General features: G+C 40.7%; 1 protein-coding gene across 2 annotated transcripts in view; it reads left to right on the top strand.

The window, feature by feature from the left end:
- The first annotated feature begins 3,005 nt into the window (after window positions 1-3,005).
- The window catches only part of LOC122714389 (neo-calmodulin-like), a 64,450-nt gene continuing 47,971 nt past the window's right edge, over window positions 3,006-19,484 (top strand). Inside the window, exons 1-2 of one of the 2 annotated variants that reach the window (XM_043935681.1) lie at window positions 3,090-3,143; window positions 18,932-18,958. In XM_043935681.1, coding sequence (XP_043791616.1) covers window positions 3,105-3,143; window positions 18,932-18,958 — 66 coding nt within the window. In that variant the 5' untranslated portion in view covers window positions 3,090-3,104. Of the gene's footprint in view, window positions 3,144-18,931; window positions 18,959-19,484 lie in introns of both variants that reach the window. The other variant, XM_043935682.1, reaches the window with a different exon arrangement.

Below are 19,484 nucleotides of genomic sequence, written 5' to 3'. Positions count from 1 at the left end.
AGAGAGAGAGAGAGTGAGAGAGAGAGAGAGAGAGAGAAAGAGAGAAAATGAAAAAAGGGAAAAAAGAAAAAAAAAGAAAAAGAAAAGAAAAAAAGGAGAATGCAATTTATCGATCGTGAAAGACTAGGCGAAACCGCGTCTCATCGATCGCGACTCAAATCGAAAAAAAAAAAAAAAAGAAGAAGAAGAAGAAGAAGAAGAAAGCGGTGAACGAAGAACAGAGAAAAAAAGAAATGATATATATAGTTCAATATATATATACATATATATACAAAAAATTATATATATATATATGGCGGATAATGTCGAAATATTTTCTAATGCGCGTCGCGTCTTTAGGCTATTATTACATTAATTGTAAGACATTGCAATTAATTAATACATGTATGTAAGCGTTCATTCGTATTTTTCGATGCAGTAAAAAAAAAAAAAAAGAATTATTATTGTCTTTATTATTATTATTATTGATTGATTGATTGATTATTGATTATTATTGATTATTATTGATTATTATTATTATTATCTATTAATTATTATTATTATTATTATTAATTATTATTATTATTATTATTATTATTATTATTATTATTATTATTATTATTATATAAAAATTCAATAATAGTTGTTGGTGTAATATTATGAAATAAATCTTTAACAATAGTAAAAGAGAACCTTTAATCACGCTTCAATCTTTTTCAGCCAATTTATCCTCGCTTTCACTCCACCTGAAATACCCGAAGAAATAATCTCGATGAGAACTTTGCGCTTCTCTCGTGAACGAATAAATATCGTTTCCCTGATACTCGTATTTTTTTTCTCTCTCTCTCTCTCTCTCTCTTATTCGAACAAAATTTCTGATGACGTTAATTGACGATTCTCAGATCAAAGAGAGAAAGAGAAAGAAAGAGAGGGTAGAAATAAAAAGCGGTACGGCGATAAATCACCGATCAATAGAATTGGCATACGGATCAATAGGGATGAACCGCGCGAGCAGTGACGCAAATAAAGGGTGCAGTGAGCGCGGCCAATGCAATTTATTTTCCTGTCCTATTGAAATACGAAATTTACCGCGTTTTCAAAGAAGAGCAAGCCGGTAATTAAATAAAACGTCTGCAAGGGGAGGAGCGAATAAGACGAAGCGAACAAGAGGAATTAACGAAATTCGAAATTGGAGAGATGTATCGATACATCCATGTTCGAACGGTGCATCCGGACGATAAAATAATATGGTAAAGGAAAGGATACGTTTACGCGTGGGCGGGTCGAGATACAGAAGGAAATGAATATTTCATGTACGAAACGAGACGACGAAGGCCAATCGCATATTCGTTTTCATTCAACCAATTTCTAAAAAACTGTCCTCGTAATTTCAACGGTGAATCATAAATTCCGACACGTGTTAATGTTTTTGTGTTAATTAGAGAGAGATAATACGGTTTCGAACGTCTCTTGTATTGTATTGTATATACACATATGCACGCGCGTGTCACTGCCGTTTGTTATTATTCCTTGAATTTTCTCGGAAACAGATATTGCGCGTTATATTTATTTATATTTAACGAAACGTTCTTTCGAAAAACGCCCGGAGGCGATTAAATTCTCGGTACAAGAAATTCTAGGAAAATCGATGTCAACAAAATAAATTGGCTGGCAGAAACCTCAGTAGTTCGTCGACCGTCGTGCGTGTAACACAAGAGAGAAATGTAAACACGATGGAAACGAGTTCGAATATTGCGTCGTTTCTCTATTATTCTTTTACGCGGGTGTCTCGAACGTAATATCAACCCGTTCGAATCGTTCCTCGTCTCACCCGCACAAGCACAAAACGGGGGGAGGAGGGGGGAAGAGCAAAGGGAACGAATCGAAGGACTACGCGTCCGTTCGAGGCGTCGTCGTCAATTGACCGAGGCGATAAAAATGCCTCATAAATATTTAAAGACGGCGTTGAATATTATTCGAATCATCCATGAGGAACTCATCCTTTTGAGGAACGCGATCGAAGCGAAAGAATAATAATTCCAAGGAAGGAATCCCAACGCAGGACAATATTTCTGGATTCTTCTCGAAAGAAGACACGCCTTCTAGATCTCTCCTTCCAAAGAAACTCGAAGAACGAGTAGTATCCTCGAGGAGGGGGGGAAAAAAAAAGAGAAAGAAAAACCCATACACGAGTAGTTTTTATTAAGATATATAATATATATAAGGGAGTAATGGAGAAAATCCTTGGACGACGAAGAAGATTGGAGGCGAGTGGAGTGGAAGACGTAGTGCATGCTCGATGGCCTTGGAATAGCTGTGACCTTGGCACTTGTGGTCTAGGCGTTCGTAGAGTAGGCGCGGCCCTGGGGTACGTCGCTATGGCGTCGCGACGAGCGTGCGCGAGAAAGCACCGAGGTGGTTTCCTCGCTCCACCTCGGCTGCACGGAGACCAGCTAGACGGGACAGCCGGTCAGACGCTACTCAGCCCAGAGCCGCGTCAACGTCCTTCCGTGTGCAACCCTTTCTTTCGACGTCTATTAAACCGAATACTCGTCCTCCTCGCTCCCTTCTCTTCTTCCCGAAAAAAACGTATCTCTCTCTCTCTCTCTCTCTCTCCCTCTCTTCCTCTCCCTCTCTTCCTCTCTCCTCCTCGCTGCATTCCTGAACTCTCGCTCTCTCTCGCGAGGAAAGAATTCTCTCTCTACGGTGACAACAGGGGACAAGAGAGTGCAGCCCTCGAACCCTGTTTCCTCTCGAAATCGGTGGAAGGAAGGTGGATCCGTGGCGGTGGATCGTGCGCCCGCGCCCCTCTTCTCGCGTGCACGACGAGCGTGCGTAACGGAACACGGAGCCGACGAAACATCGGCGGCAAGGCCTGGCTTGACAACGCGCGACCACCTGTAGTTGCGGCCTCGAGCCACCCCTGACGGCTCTCTCTTGGGGCGGCGAGCCTCCTTCCGTGTGCACCCTCCCCCACCCACGCCAGATCCTTGGCGTCCTCCACAGGGTCGGACGCGCATTGCCTGGACCTCGTCGCGTCGTCGGCGAGGAAGAGAGCGGAGCGGACCAGAGAGGGCCGGAACCATCGTCCAGACGCGTGCAAGCCTGCCAGGATTACCACCAAAATGAAGACGTCGTCGTTCTCGCTACGCGTCATGCGACGGGTAAGTTAATTATCACGCCTCTTCTTTCTTCTTTTCTTTCTTGTTCCATTCTTCTTCATTCCTTGCGTTTCGTTCCGACCGTTCGCGATGGAAAATTCGATTGGCTCGATCCGTGGCGCGATAACGATCGCGTCGTTTCCAGAACGTTCACGATACGAGCGTCCGTTCCAACCTTCGTTTCGATCGGGAAATTTATTGAATCAGGATGAATCAGGTTTCTCGCTTCGCTCGTTGTTATCGTGGTAAAGATATCTCGGATATATATCATGGCGATTTAGGGAAGATTCGGTGAAAATCGGAGAAATATCGGTTTTCTTTTTTCCTTTTTTCTTTTTTTTTTTTTTTTCGTATTATTCGTTCGTGGTGTATACAGTTGTATGTATACGTATATTCGGTGTCTCTCGCGTATATAACGTTAGAATTACGAGGGATAAAACGTTCGTTTTATCCCGACTTGGCAACGCTTTTCAATTTCGAAACGGTTCGCTAAATTCCTACGAAGTTTGAACCCCGGTTCGCGAGGGGATGGGAGATTTTATTTTTCGTCCGTTTTTATCCCCCCCTCGAAAAACGTGTCCCGTCCACGGAAATATATAGTTTCCCGCGTGATATTATATGTATATAATAAATAACGAGAGGTTTGGCAAAAATTGTTGGGGAAAATTTCGCGTCCGCGCGAGAATTCGGTCGCGCTCAAATCCATCCGAGCTAAACTGATTTATTCAAGCTTGTGCCGACGTCCCCGTTGCATATTCCATTCGAATGCATATTTAACCACGAATTCGCATCACCCACCGCCACACAACACGAGGCGATAGACACGAGAAGCAGGGGAGGGAGGACCAGGAAGAACATCCGTCAAGAAAGCTCCGGAAACCGAGGCGAATCGAACGCTACGTAGGGGGAGAGGGGAGAAATTTCAAGGTGGAGAATCACTTACTGCCGTTCAAGTCGTGGTTCACGGCTTACGTAATGGTACCTGGCAATCAATTATCCTTGAAAACAGTTCTCCCCCTTGAGAAGTATTAAGTTGTCGTCCCAAAGAAAAAAAAAAAAAGAAAAAAGAAAAAAAAGAAAAAAAATCCCTCTTCCAAAATCTTTTCCTTACCACTTATCTATTTACTTTACTTTATTTTCCCAAAAATATTCGACAATCTCGATCAACTTGCAACTTCCTAAATTTGTTTTAATTAAAGCGAGATCACAAGAAATATATATTTCTCGAAACGTTTGAATCATCGAAATTTCTTTTTGGGATATCAATTTCGAAACGGGGGCGCGATAACGCGGGTTAATTGCATGCAACGAAATTAGATTTGATCCGACAAAATGAAACGCACGTTGTACGGGGAAGGAAGGGAGGATATTTTTTCCTATTAGCGCATATTCGTTTTAAATCTCTCTCTTTACCGCGGCGCGACGAAGATTTTAATTTAATTTAATTCTAATTCATTTATTTGAATTCCGCGAAATTCGTGGAATAAAACGAGGATAATAAATTCGTTCAACTCGAACGAATTTCGTTCTAATCCTGCCCTTCTTGTGGCAAGAGTTTCGTTCGTCACTGGATTTAGATCATCTACCTGGAAGGAGGAAAATTCGTTTCCGTGATAGACGATTAAATTGGAAAACGTGGCAGCGTAATACGAAGGAGTAGTAAACTTGACTCGTGATTACTTAGTTTTGATAGAATGATATTGTATGAACGTGTCGAGAGAGAGAGAGAGAGAGAGAAAGAGAGAAAGAAATGCACAAGCGCATTCGCATTCGTAATCATATTACGATAATTATATTATGTTAAGATATAGATCTGTTCACACAATTGACGTTCGTTCGATTTCGTTCAATCGACAGGAGTTTAGAATTTAGATTAGTTTTGCGAGCGTAATAAAATCTTTCGATGATTAGATTAATTTTTTACTAGATTATTTTGTATCGAAAATAAGGGGTACGATTGTATAGGGTATCCTCGAAATCGTGGTAATTCGATTCCTACGTGCAAAAATAAGTGGAAAGGAAGAACAATATTTTTTTTTTCGTTTAAAATTTAAGTTTAAAGAATTTTCGCGTATAAATATTGGTTAATTCTCGAACGAATGAATTATCGATTTTATTCCATACTTTTTATTTATCCCCGCATGCAAGGCGTTTAATTAGAGAATTAGCCAATTTTTCACTTTTGTATTGTCAAAGAAATTTTTAAACGCGATTTATTTCGTTCTAACGAAATATTATTCTTATTCTCTTTTCGATTTATTTTTAGTATGTAGAAATTAATTGGCCGTTTGATTTTCATGATATCCTGTATATTCTCGACAGTAGTTATAAAAATTTCCGCTGTAATATATCCTTGCCGTCTTTCGAATCGTAATTTCCATTAACTAGATGGCCCTGTTGAAATCCTTCTTGAAATCTCGATAAACTCGCGGCGAAGCAAAAGTTCTTTCGACAAATGAAGAAAACTCGTTTTCCATTCGATCCTCCTTTCTTCTTTCTCATCGAGGAATCGTACGAAAGGAATTACGTTATCGAAATTTTGGATAGAAATTTCTCTCTCTCTCTCTTTCTTTCTTTCTTTTATTTTTCCTTAGCTTAGCTTTTATAGGTTGAATTCCCAAAAGAGAGAGAGAGAGAGAGAGGGGCATTATCTAGATATTTTGCAAGATAGACCGTTATTTTCACCTGACGCATGCGAAATACAAAGAGGGTTCACGAACACGTATAAAACTTCGTTTCATCGTTTCAACCCCTTTGAACCGTGGCGGAATACAAAGAGGTATTTCGTGAGGCGTAATACAAACAATCCAAAATTCAAAGGTATCTCCCTCGCGGGCTATTTCCCCTTTCGTTTTTTTATTGGAATATTTAGAAGCCTATAAAGCTCAGTTTCTATCCATTTGGAGAAACTAACGCGGTCGTAGGGGCTGTATTGAATTGAATCCCATGGAGAAATTAAATCGCTCGTGGATACGTGATTCTGCAAAAGTAAACCGGATCCTTGACTTTTATCGTCTTTTATCTTCTCGTTTCTTTTTATTCCAATTATCAAAAATTTCCCTACCAAAGAGGTGAAATATCTTGGTTTCGCGATGTCGTATGGATACAATGATGTGGACGAGATATTAACATGTAAAGTATTAATCTGTAAAAAAATATAAAATTAATAATTGTGATAATAAAAATATGTGCGATGCGTGTCTCGTCTATATCGTTGTACCAACAAAAATTATTTGAACAATACACTTACTGACAAACGTAAATACTTTTTTTTTATCTCTACTCGTCCTTCACGCAGATTCAGAAAGAAACTAATCGTTTATTGATGTTATCCTATTTTCTCTTTATTCCAATTTATTCGTCTCGGAGAATGAGAGGTATAAATAAATTTGCAAATTTAATTCGTTCCTCAACCATTGTCAGTGAGTGTATCTAATATATCGTATCATTGACGACGTCATAGAACCGAGATATCTCTTGCGTAGCAAGAGGAATATATTCCTCTTTCCATTTTTCTCGTGGAAATCGGTGGAAAACTATTTTTAAATTTTCCTGTCATCGAAGAAGATACACGAACACGTGGAAAATCTCTCGCGAGACGAAGGCAAATTTTGTCTCGGAAGTTTTCTCATTTTCTCTTTCCAAAGGTCTAAAACAGAATATTTTTTTTCTTCTTCTTCTTCTTCTTCTTCTACAATTCTTATTCCCCTCGACATATCGATCCCTCTCGATGCGATTTTCCTATACAACGGTTGATTCCTCGAACCTTCCCTTTGATTTGACAAGCTCGTTTCCTTCTCTTCCTAACGTTTCCACCTAACGTTTTCACGTATATATATATATATATATATATGTGTGTATAACGATACATCGTGCACACCTGATATAAATTAGTTTCGAGGGGTCGATGCTCACGAGTATCACTTTTGCCGCCTACATCATATCGTGACTTTATACAGCGAAACGAGGCCAGACACCTCGACGACGTTTAATCGCGAACGTCGAGCGGAAAATTAAGACTCGATCATTGTCTATTTTCGCGAGGATAACGTAACACGATTTTGTTTAATGGAGGTACGCGATAAGATATTCTAACATACAATAATATAAAATAATTTCGAATAGCTAAGAATCGTATACAAAATTCTAAGTAAGGTCATAATAGTCATAATAGTCAAATTTTCGAATTTTTCTATCCGAAAAAAAGAAATTCTCGAATCTTGGCCACGTACCTTGAAAAAATACGAGGGTATCGAGAACGAAGAGAAATAGTTACAATTTTTTATTACACGTTCAAACTCCGAGTTTTTCCACCGACTATATTACTGTATAATCGAAAGAATTATTATATATTAATTTTCAAAGTTTTTTAAAAAGCGGTGGAGGATAATTTAATTTCCTGTTTGACAAGTGACACGGCGTTTGTTTCTCCTGTCAACTGTTTCGCTCGGAGTTTTAACGGATAATATTGACCGGTTTAAGGTCTCTGCGCAACATCGTGCAATTAAGTCGGAAGATAATTGATCGCGAGTATTGATGCAGCTATGAAAAGTGCAGCTGTGTATATCTTCCTTTTTCCGTCGGAAAAAGAAACGCGTTGAGTTTCGATTTGAAGGTGTTGAGGTTCCACTTCTAATCAACTTCTAAGTAAATTGGAGGGAATTCGTGTATTAGGTTCACTTTATTTTTATTTTCGATGTTGCGAGGAGGGAAGAAAAATATATTGAAAAATATGTAGTCGTGTTTGAGAAGTTTTTTTTATTTTTAAAGTTTTGGCGAATTTTTCAAATTCCGGGGCTGCACTCCATTCCCACCAATGAATGCGCGAGGAATTTTTTCATTAATTATTTTTACTTATCCGGAAAGATTTTCAAGGAAAATAATTTTTCTCCATCTTCGGAAAACATTGTTCCGGGGAAAACTTCTCGAATACTTACTCGTGTCGATTAAAGAGAATTCATTCAAGTTCCTATTAGGAAAATTTGGCGAAGATTTGGTGAAGATGGAGTGGAGATCTCAACACTAAATCTTTTGAACTGTTTCAATAATTGTCTCTAATTTGTCCAATTATCTCAAATCATTTATTAACTAATTATTCAAGTAAAAAGTTCTTCACGATTCGTATCGCGAAAATGTCGATCAAAATTTTTTCGCGTAATTCAAATAATTATAAATAGATATTGTCGTTCGTTTTATACAAACGTTAAAAGACCTAGATCCATCGAATTGTTGGATGAAAAAAGTTTTTTATTTTAGTTCGTCCATAAAATGGATATCCTCTTGCGGCAAGGTCGCCCTCCCTTTCATCATCCGCCTCTCGAATTAAAAGTGAATACTGCCTCCAAGGGGGAAACGTGATCACCGTTCTCGAGGACGGGGATGTTAACATAGGATGGGATCAAGCGTGGATAGTCAAGCTTGGAAATTCGCTTTCGGTCACGCAGCCGCGTAATCGGATTGGCCACAGTGTCGATCTTCGTTCGAGGATCTCTATGCACGATCGCAGAGCATTCATCAGCTCTATGGAAATGTGCGGACGTGACGCTAAGGGGAACCGACTTTAAAGGGAAAAATTTCCAAAATTTCTCTCCCCTCCCTCTCCCTCTGTTTTATTTTAACTGTTATTCGTGCGACGCTTTGCCGTGACTGGAATAATCAAACGGGTTAAAACAGGCGAATTTCACCCACCATCGCCTTTTCGACGGGTTAGAATTGGCGGCCATCTTTAAACGCGCACTTTGAAACTGGATGAGAGTAGATCGACGATATAAAAGGCTCGTTATACCGTCGAAATCGTCCTCTTTGCTCATCGTATCGTTGAAACGTTTCCTTTTCTTTTTCTTTTCTTTTTCTTTTTTTTTTAAAAAGAGGGGGACGGGGAAACCGTATAACTCTTGGCGAATTTCTAGAGAATTTCTTTCAAACTCGTCCTTGCAACGACGTGCAAGACACGTGTAAGGCCTTGCGAGAGTATATAACACGGCGCTCTCTTTGGAATTATTTAAGATTAGATTTATGTGTTGTTATTTATAGTTACAAACGAAATTCTAAATTTATTATTAGTTTAAATTGTTCGTAAATGAATCGCAAAACGGTTATTTCGAGTACCCAATAGTAGGTTGCATAGGTTGCTTGGTATTGGGCAGTAATTGAAAAAATTAATTAATTAAAAACGGATAAGGATAAAGTTACTTAAAGCTAAATAATTTGATTAAAACGCTCGGGTAACGAATTCACTCGTAATTATATAATCGATCCTTGTTCGTAACAACCACGCTTTTACGGTCTAATTAACCGCAATTATTCGAAGGATAAATTAATCAAGTAACTTTATTCCCAAAATTAAAATTGGAATCCCTCGATTCGTTCCATCGTCGAACCAGAACGCGTGATGAGAAAATAATAGTAGCTTCTCTTGGCTGAACGATCCTCTGAACGCGTGAATATCGGCCGGAAAGAACGAAACTGACATGTGTGCATATATATATAGCTTTACCTCTTGGACCTTATCTTTGTCAAGTAATACCCCCTTTGAAGATTCAACCGAGGATCTTGCACTAATATCAAGGATCGAGAGGAACTTATTCCGCTTGTACGCGAGATTCCTTTCACGATCGACTCTCCAGGAATCTTCTCGCTGTGCGGCGCGCATATGAAACTCAAATGTTGGGCGAAGAAAATATTGAAATATACGCCACTTCGGTATAAAATTTCGCGTATATCAAAGGAGTTTCTAATGTTTGCCAATCGGATCTATCTCGTGGTTTTCATTTCGGATCCTTTACTCGTATGTTCCATCCTTTCCTCAAAAGTCAGAAGAAACGTGTTCTATTCCAGAGAAAATAAGAAGACCACGACGAATATTATTTTTTTTTTTTTTTCTATCGGAGAAAAATTCGTCGCGACAAGAAACGAGAGTGAAGGGAGAGGGGATGTGTATTAAGAATCGTCCTGTGCATCGTTAACCTCGCCGTTGAAGCACTCGAAGTCGAGGAAATGGTCGAAAGGTCAGAGGGCGGAGCGGTAATTGATCCTTTTGGAAACCGCGAGGCAGAGTTTCCGGTTTACCCTATGTTTCGCGCGTTCGATGAGCCTTGAATCGATGATTTAACGAAATGGGCAGGATTGGGATTTTTTATCTCACAACAAAGGAGCGAAGACGATAAGAATTATCATATTTTTCCCTCTCTCGTTTATTCCTCGATGGAATAAATTCAATTAAATTCGTTAAACGTTTACTTCGATGATCATTGTTTCACATTCAATTTATCCATACACGAGGAAGATGTGTCTCCTTGTAACTCGTTTTAAATCCTACGACCGCGTAATTCCTCGGTAATAGGATTTTCTCGTTAAAGTAAACGTTTCCACTCTTCTTCCTCCTTTTCTTTTTCTCCTTTTTTTCGTAAATCAGATTCGTTCCGTTTCCATCTTCTTCTCGACACGCGCGTGTCTTCTTTCGAATGTCAACACGATAATGGTGTCGTTTTTCTTCTAGTTGATCGAGGCCACGATGCCCAAATGTCTCTCCAATTGTCTCGCACTCAATGGGATCGAAGCTGTAGTAGTAATAATTCCTTCTAGACGATCGTTGTCGTAACGATATTGTAAACGATAAAAATGCAGGCGATAACGCGACTGGATTAAATACGATAATGACGCAATAAACGTGGCACCTTTTAAAAAAATAAAAAACGACGATATTTTCTCGTCGAATTCGATGATTCCTTCTTCCGACTCGACGTTTTATTTCCTCCGAGGATTATCCTTGGTGACGATAGATCCGTAAATCTTTGCACGATTTGGACGGTGTGGTAGATCGCGTGTTGTGTTGCCTCTTCGACAATGGAGAATCGTTTCCTCTTATATCTTCGATTCGTTTCGATTCGTACGTATTATTTGGTCCCTCCCTCCCTTCCCCTCCCCCTCCTGAGGCCGAAATCCAATTCCAATTGGCTTCCTTTCTTGAGGAGTTCAATTCGTAGTAAAGGAACGTCGAATTTCTTTTACCGCGGTTCTCTTCTTCCTTTTTAACTCTTTCTCGAAGAACAATATCGCTACAAAGGGATTATCCGAATTCAATGATGGACGAGATATTTCGTTATACGAGTTTTTTATTGCATTCCCAATCACGTTTCGCGTAATAAAATAATATAAACGATGTTACAGAATAGTTTTTTAATAATCGTATCCCTCGTCTAAATGCGTTATTTTAATGCAATTAAAATGTCAAATTTGTCGAATTCTTCGATACGTTTCGCGCAATAATTATTTCTTCTTCTTCCTTTTTTCCCCCAAGGTTCTTATATATACTCTCCTCGTTCCTTTATACATAGAATTTGAATTTTTGATACACGAATTAGATCTAAAATTTCGGTATCCGATAAAAGAATGCAATAACGTATCCAATCCATGGCAACAAAAATTGCAAAAACGCGCAAGATATATATCCGTAATAACATGTAAATGGACGTGGAGGTATCTCTATAACATCTGTATCTACGACATCGTGGAGCCAAGATCCCGTCCTTGGTAGCGAAAGGGTTAATCCTAACAACGCATAGGGATCGTAACCTCTCTCTCTCTCTCTCTCTCTCTCTCTCTCTCTCTCTCTCTCTCTGGTCGATCGATACCGAGGAAATAACAGAAATTATCGTTTCAGGTTTGCTTTTATCGAAGCGAGATCGGAGGGAAGGAAAAGTAATCGCGGTGCAAAAGCATTCCCTCGAATCCAATCCTCGGGATCGAATTGTTCCCAGAAAACGTGCGCCAAGGGATCCCAAGAAAGAAATCGCGAGATCAGGGATACGACTCGTTTCGTTTCAATCGCGATCGATCGTTTCGAACGCGTCCCTTTTAATTGACATTCGCTTCGTCGAACATATGCTCCACCACCCCCTTCCCCGTATCTTTGATTCACGCGACGATATACATATATATATGCACAGAGATCTTCGTAGAAATTTGTGCAAAAATTCAATAGATCAATAGTGAATACGTAGATTATAGTGGAGGAAGATAAATTCTTAATTATAATCTTCTTTTTAATTTTTCTATTGATTAGATTTCTTGTTCTTATTCTTCTTACGTAGGTGGAAAATGATTGTGCTAAGGTCTATTATAGTACACGTGCGAATTTTCACTCAAAATGGGATTTTTCAAAATTTGTTCAAGATGGATAACACAGCGCGAAGATTTTTATGATCGGCATTTGTATTCGTACGGAATATCACGAAAGTTCGAAAAATCTGATCCATCTGATTTCTCTTTTCTTTTTTTTTTTTTTTTTTATCGTGGACAACGAAAAGCAAGAATTCAACGACTACTTTTTTATGGGCGTATGCCTTATCGCGTCCTTGCATTTGCATTAGCTTGATTAAGGTAGCGGAAATAATCGGTGGAATTGTGGTATAATTTACTCTTGGATTAATAACAAACAATCGTTTCACGTGTAGTCGTTCTTTTCTTTTTCTTTTATGATCGAATTCGTGAACGAAATGGAATATCTTGGAGGCTGCGTTAAGAAAAGAGAAGGCTTGATATCGGTCTCTTCTCGAAGATACACATGGTGTATCCATGGTTGTATCCGGATCGATAGACGCCTTGCGCTTTCACCGGGCAGAGATAGATAAAGAAAGAAGAAACCCTTTTCGCAAAGGGTTCTCTTTCTTCCTCGACTTGAAGCGCCTCCTCAGCTTGAAAAAAAAATTGACTATTTATTAAGTCCTATCGTCCAACTTTATAATGAAATCCTTGTTGAATTATTCACATTGACCGATAAAGGAATATACATCCCTTTTGAAATCCCGCTTCGCTCGATATCCCCCCCTTTTCGACCGGATATCAATTTTTCCAACCATCGAGCTTAATTTCCGCCTCTCCTTTTCGTAAAATTCTGAAACGCGGGATCGGTCAGAAATCGTACAGCAACAGGCTCGCAATTCGCCACCTGTTTTAATATATATATCGATACATACGTGTACTGTCGTATGCGTTTCGAGGCGAAATTTGCATGCAACGTGATGGATACACGTGAAAAGGCGTGTACGGGTTCCGGGGTAAAAGGATTGATTCTAGGTTTAATATTCATGGGACTGGTTTATTGAGAAAAGAAATTGCACGAATTTCATACGTGAATTTCAAAACAGAGAGAGAGAGAGAAAGAAAGAAAAAAAGGAAAGGGAAAAGAATTAATTACACATTTCTTTTTTTTTCGTATCGTATCGAGAGGCAAAGTCCTCGAGTTTTCATCGAGTCTACCGAAGGCTACCGAAGTCGAAGGATTAGGCTCGCGTGGCTGGTAACCGTTTACCATCCCATCCAAGGTTCTCTTCCACTCTCTCTCTCTCTCTCTCTTCCCTACCAAAATCTTCGTCCGGATTTTAATTACGTATTCATACGAAAACAACTCTCTCTCTCTATATATATCCTAATTTCTCAAATAAATATTCGGTTTCGAGAAATATACTATTCTTTATATATACTTCTTTTTTTAAATAAAATGTAATAAGGAACGTTACAACAACGCGTTACGCAACCGAAGCGGATTTCCATCGGAATTGCGATTATATGCGATGATCGATAAAGCGGTCGGTGGGGGGGCAAGGTCTCGTCTCTTTAATTAAACTCGTGATTAACCTTCGTCACTTTTGCATCGGGGAATGTCGAGGGGGGCGGAACTTTGAGGCCGCGTTACTCGCGCTTTAGGAGGGCCTTCCGCGTGCAAGAAGAGCAGGGCGACCGTTGCTCGGCCTAAAGTGCATTCCACCTGTTGCTAGGCCTACATCGCGCGATCTTTCGCATTTTCCACGCCCTATCAACGGCATCCTACTCGAATCCGCGGATGTTTCATTTCCGCTTTTACTTTTCCAAAGGGATCGAGTTATCCCCGATTAAACTTTTCGTCCCTCACCGTTTTCATGGATGGAAAGGGGAGGGGAGAGATTAATTCTGTGGTGATTAACGCAGTTGTCATGAAAGTATGAGCGAATTTTTCTTTTTTTCCCCCCTCTCCTCTTTTAAATAGAAATACATGTTGTATCTCGTGAAGAAAGGAACGATTGATTAATAATATCGGTGAAAATTGAAATTTATTCGATTAACGAATATCGTTGAAATAAATTTTTGATTTTCTTTTTTTCAAATTCCAAGAAGAAACTAAGTTTCGAGCTCGTGCCAGTTTCGAACGGTTACGAATTCATGGACTCGGGAAATGTCCATCTCCTCTTTGAGCGTCTCGTTTGAAGAAGTTGAATAAACGTGATATTCAAGCATCGCTCGCGGGGATCCTTCGGCTAACTAAGGAAAAATTTAGGCTTCTTTAAGGAAAAATACAGCAAAGTGGAGGGAGATTAGATTCGAGGCGACTCTTGTATCGCGAGAGAAACAAACACGAGTCGTAACAGAATTCGTATACACTCATTGTGTGCACTTTCCAAAAGAGATTCGACCGAGAAACGAAACTAAGACGTAATTGGAAGTAATTCAATGTTCGAAAAAAGAAAGAAAGAAAGAGAGGAGAGAGAGAAGGATCATTAAGCGCTTTAATTGCTCGGTCATTGGTCGAAGATGCTTGCTCTGGAATGCGGCACTTTCGTTCCTTTTTTTCAATTTCTCTCGAGAATAGGAACAAAGAAGGATTCAACGAAATTCTCTTGGCAAATTTTTCCTTCCTCCTAAGTAGCTTTCCCTACTTTTTAAAGGGAGACGATCGTCGTCAAAGCACGAAACACGAAGCACGTCACACTTTGTCTCGCCTTATTCCAAATTGGAAAGCTGTTGGAGCAAAAGCTACGCGCGGCTTAATCTACTTCTCCGCCCCCCCTCTCCTTCCACGTATTTGTAATGAAGTTTCATCGAGTTATCAAGCCACTATGGCAAGAAATCCACGGGCGCGGAACGGTTGCCAGGGGAACGGGTAGCACGTGTCGTCTACGTGATCGCGTTCGATTATAAGAAATTTTCTTCTCAGCCGCACGCGTGGGCTGTTTCTCTCTCCCTTCCCCCCCCTCGAGAAAACTTTTTTACTTTCGCCCATTTCTCCATTTATAATAAACTATAACTCTCTCGAAATTCTCTTCTCTCGGAAACTTTTCTTTCGACGGATGAAAATTAATAGAAAAAGGGATCACGAGTCTATGATTTGAAATTCCATTTCAATTTGAAAAGGTGTTCGACGAGGAAGAATAAAAGATTGAAATAACGTAGGGCGATTAAATGCAATGGCAAAATCTTCTCCCTAGCCAAGGAACAACTTGGAAAAGAATACCGACGTTTCATAACATTCTCTACAATTCCTCTAGGATCCCAATTGGATTAAATCGGGAAGGGACAATCTGTTACGAAATGTCGAGCGTGATGTTTCAAGGTGGCGAGGGATTAGCGCGTTACGCAAGATGGGACACGTCGATATTGTCCAATGACGGGGACGAGTCGTGAAAGTATAAGGTGGGAATCCCGATTTTAACGAGTGGCGACCTTTGACTCGATTCTTCGGGTCAATAACGTTATGAGAGCCGATGCGATAACGAGAGACAGAGAGAGAGAGAGACAAAGAGAAGGTGGAAGGACAAGAACGATATTAACGGCGGACCTCTCTCGGCCACTCGTTTATCGAGTAGAAGCTAGATAAATATCTAACCGAGCAAGGTGTTATGCGTTCCCCCGTTGACACTGACAAAGTACCTGCTCCACTTTGTGCTAAGGGGGAGCTAAGGGCGTCGTTGTGCGCGGAGACGTCGCGTGGGAGGAGATATTACATAGCTGAGGATCGAGCGAGAAATTGCGGTGATTTCGAGATACGATTCTTACCGATAATTCGAGCAATAATTCGATTCTACTTAGAATAATAGGAAGGAAAAGAAGAGACGCGAGGAGATCGTGGTGGGTGGATTCCGTTCCCAGGCTCGGTGGATAAATAATTGCTGTCACGTGCCCCGATGAAAGTTGCCGGGATTTTCGATGTACGACCTTTCACGAGCCGGTCACGAAAAGCAATCTAGCTGGAATAAACCTCCCTCCCCCCTTTTCTTTTCCGCGCCGCCAACGGAGGAAAGGTTCGAGCTTTTCACGCGAATATACTCGTGAGAGAGAGAGAGAGAGAGAGAGAGAGAGAGAGAGAGAGAGAGAAAGAGAGGTTTAAAAGGAGGCTCGACGGAAATTTCTTCTCTGAAAATTTTCCGCCAAAAACCTTCTTTTCTCTCTCTTCTTTTTTTTAATTACTTTTGCTCGAGGAACGGAACGGTATCGCGGACGTTTCATCGAGGAGAATTAAAAGGTGGAAACTCCTCCTTCTTCGTCGTACAAATTGCATTGGCATTGTACTTGTATCGATCCTTGACGGGAAATTGAAACCTTGTCGGTTAAATTATCCTCTCCTTCCTCGCCGGGGCCGGGAACAGGAAACTCTGTAATTCTGTATCGGTTTTGCGCCCGAGTACTTTATAATGGATGCCGGCTACACGGTTGACTTTATCACTTGCCACGCGTAATTGCCGACCGCGCGGATCATTTACACTCCCTTATTGATAATCTTGGAACGTCTTCCCCCCTTGTCTTCCATCGATCGACGTATATATGCGAGCAAGTGTTTGAGATACAATTTCGTGTGTTTCGTTCTTTCTTCTCCCTACTCGTTTTCGAACGAAGCGAATACACGAAGTACGCAAATAGGAAACGAAAGATGTTTCTCGATGGGAAAAGGGAAACGGAAATTTTTGTCTAAGGAGGTGTTTCCAAAGCCTGGAAAGAGAGAGAGAGAGCTGGAACTCGCACGCGACCCCTGACCTTACCTGCCCTACATAAATGACCCAGATACCCCATGACTTGGTTCTTGCAATTTCTACTGGACAATAGTGTGATCCAATAACGAACGCCATATACAAGGATCGGCCGATTTTCTAACGATATATATATATACGATTCCAACAAGGGAATCTCTTAATCACCGAGAAACGCCTCCTCCACCTCCTGAATTCCCTCCCCTGTAACACGTTTGAAGAAACTCTGGATCGCCGTTGAAAAAGAAAATTAATCGAGATTAAATTCGATATGATGAAGGGTTCTTTACGTTTCCTCGATCTGTCCATCTCAAATAAAAATAGGGGAGGAATTTGTGCGTAATTTTAAAGATGATAAATTCGGAATCCTAAATTTCGTTCCTATTTCCTATGGCGTTGTTGAATCTCCTTCTCGTCTTCTGGATATAAGGAAGAGGAAGAGGAAGAGGAGGAGGAAGAGGAGGAGGAAAGAGGAGGAACTCTCACGAGCTTCGAAAGAGCGGAGAATAAGGACAATTGTTTCGGTTATTCTTTCAATTCTCTCGCCTCTCTCGAATCTCCTCCCCCTCTCCCGCCCTATTGACCCGGTGAACGAGATTTCGTGCCCCGGCGGGAGGCGACACGCGGAAATTTCATGGTCGCGCGTGGGTTTCGTGTATCTTTGCCTCCGGTTTTCCATTGAAACAGCATCCCCGGTTTCCATGGTGATTCCCGGATATGAAGCGGCTCGTAAAATCAATGGAACGAAGTCAAGCCAACCGGTAGTTGGACGGAAGTGATTACGGTATCGGGATGGAGTTCAACGAAATCTGCGCCAGGTGAAATTTCATTTTTTTCCTTTTCCTCTCTCCCTTTTCTCCTAGATAGGGAAAATCGCCACGATATCTATCGAGTCGAGATGGATGTGATTCGAGAAAGTTTCTTTCGAGGGGGGAGGGAAACAGGGTCACTTTTCTTGTACCAACCTTTTTTCTTTTTTTCTTATTTTTTTACCCTCGAAGGGACAAGAGTAAAAAGCGCGATTCCACGTTTTAATCTCGGCGATCGTTGAAGGGAGGGGAGGGAGTAGGGAGGGGAAGGAGGCGGAACGGTTTGAAAGTAAATTGGCTTTCCTGTTGATCGCTGCATTCATTGGTAATCGGCACGCGAACTCGAATAATGACGAGTCGAGGGAGAGGGAGGGGTGGATAATCCGGATTATATTATATATATATATATAGGAAGATTATGGAAGGGTGAGAAATGGATACGACACATTTTTTTCTTACCTCACCTTATCGCTTATCGAACGAACCAATTTTTTTCGATCGAATTCCGGATAGTACAGTGAGTGTTACGCTCTTGAAAATTGTTGAAAAAAATTTATAGAGATCCACTCGAGACTCGGTCAGTCGACCACGTTCGTATGCACGCGAGGAGGACTGACAATGCAGCATCAACCGCGTCGTACGCCAACCCAATCCCTTCTCCCTCCCCAAATGGAGTGGAGGAGCGTTGCGCTCAATGCACTCGCTTTATTTATCGGCTACGCGGGCCAAGGTTCGCTGTTTATCCAATTACTCGGGATAAAAGGGAATATATACGAAGAGGTGTGGCGAGTTGTTCGTGTCTCTCTCTCTCTCTCTAGAATAATCGAATAAAAGAGATGGAAAAAGATGCGAAAACTCGGGAAAAGGAAGCGACATTTCCGAATTTCCGGGACGGAAATTTTTCGGGAATCATCGAGAAGATTTTTCGCTCGAACGAACGAATAACGAGTTGGAACGAGTTGGAACAACAAGTTGAGAAAGTTGTGAAGGAGGGGGGGGGGGTTGTCGTTATGCACGGTTCGATCGAAAAGAAATTCCTCCTCCCCTGTTTCTCTCTGTTCGTACACAGCCACGCGCGCGCACACATACGCACACACACGCACACACGCGCGCACATTTTCATACATACGTACATACCGTTCCCTCTTTCTACGAATCTCTACCTATTTGTATAACGTTCTTTCTTTGTGTTTCTATTGCACAGGCGCATCGCGGGCCGGCTGTCGTGCAGGTACAATATTCCACGCAAAAATTTCCAAGTTCACTGCACAAAGACACCTTAGGCGTCTCTCTTAGTTTCTTAGTACCTCTTTCAGCTAGAATGCGATCCCTCCCCTTGGAGAGGAGAGGGGGGGATCAGTAGCAATTTAGTGAACGTAGGTCGCAAGTCGTTCAATCGCGTTTCGCTGTTGGTAGATGGCGAAACGAAAAGCTTCTTAGAAATTATTACATCGTGATACACAGCCGTGATTATCGCGATACATCACTATTGGCGAGACTGTTCACGATAGATACGCTTTAGATACGAACACACACTGTAATAATAGCGATAGCTGTGAAACACTGAATGCGTAGTGTTGTATTGCGTTTTATTCGAGAATTGTTGTTTCGGATGCAAAAAATGGAAAGAACGAAAACTCGGATCCAGATTTTATTATTCCAGAAATTATTCTTTATTATCTAATCGCGTTTATTAGATTTTCAAAATCTTCAAAATTTTCGTTTCTCGTTTTCAGCATGAAGAAAAAAAAAAAAAA

This window comes from Apis laboriosa, unplaced genomic scaffold, assembly GCF_014066325.1.
Source record: "Apis laboriosa isolate Shangri-la unplaced genomic scaffold, ASM1406632v1 scaffold29_cov151, whole genome shotgun sequence".
Lineage (NCBI taxonomy): Eukaryota > Metazoa > Arthropoda > Insecta > Hymenoptera > Apidae > Apis > Apis laboriosa.
The sequence above is the reverse complement of the archived record's forward strand: the minus strand, read 5'-3'. Positions and strand labels throughout refer to the sequence as shown.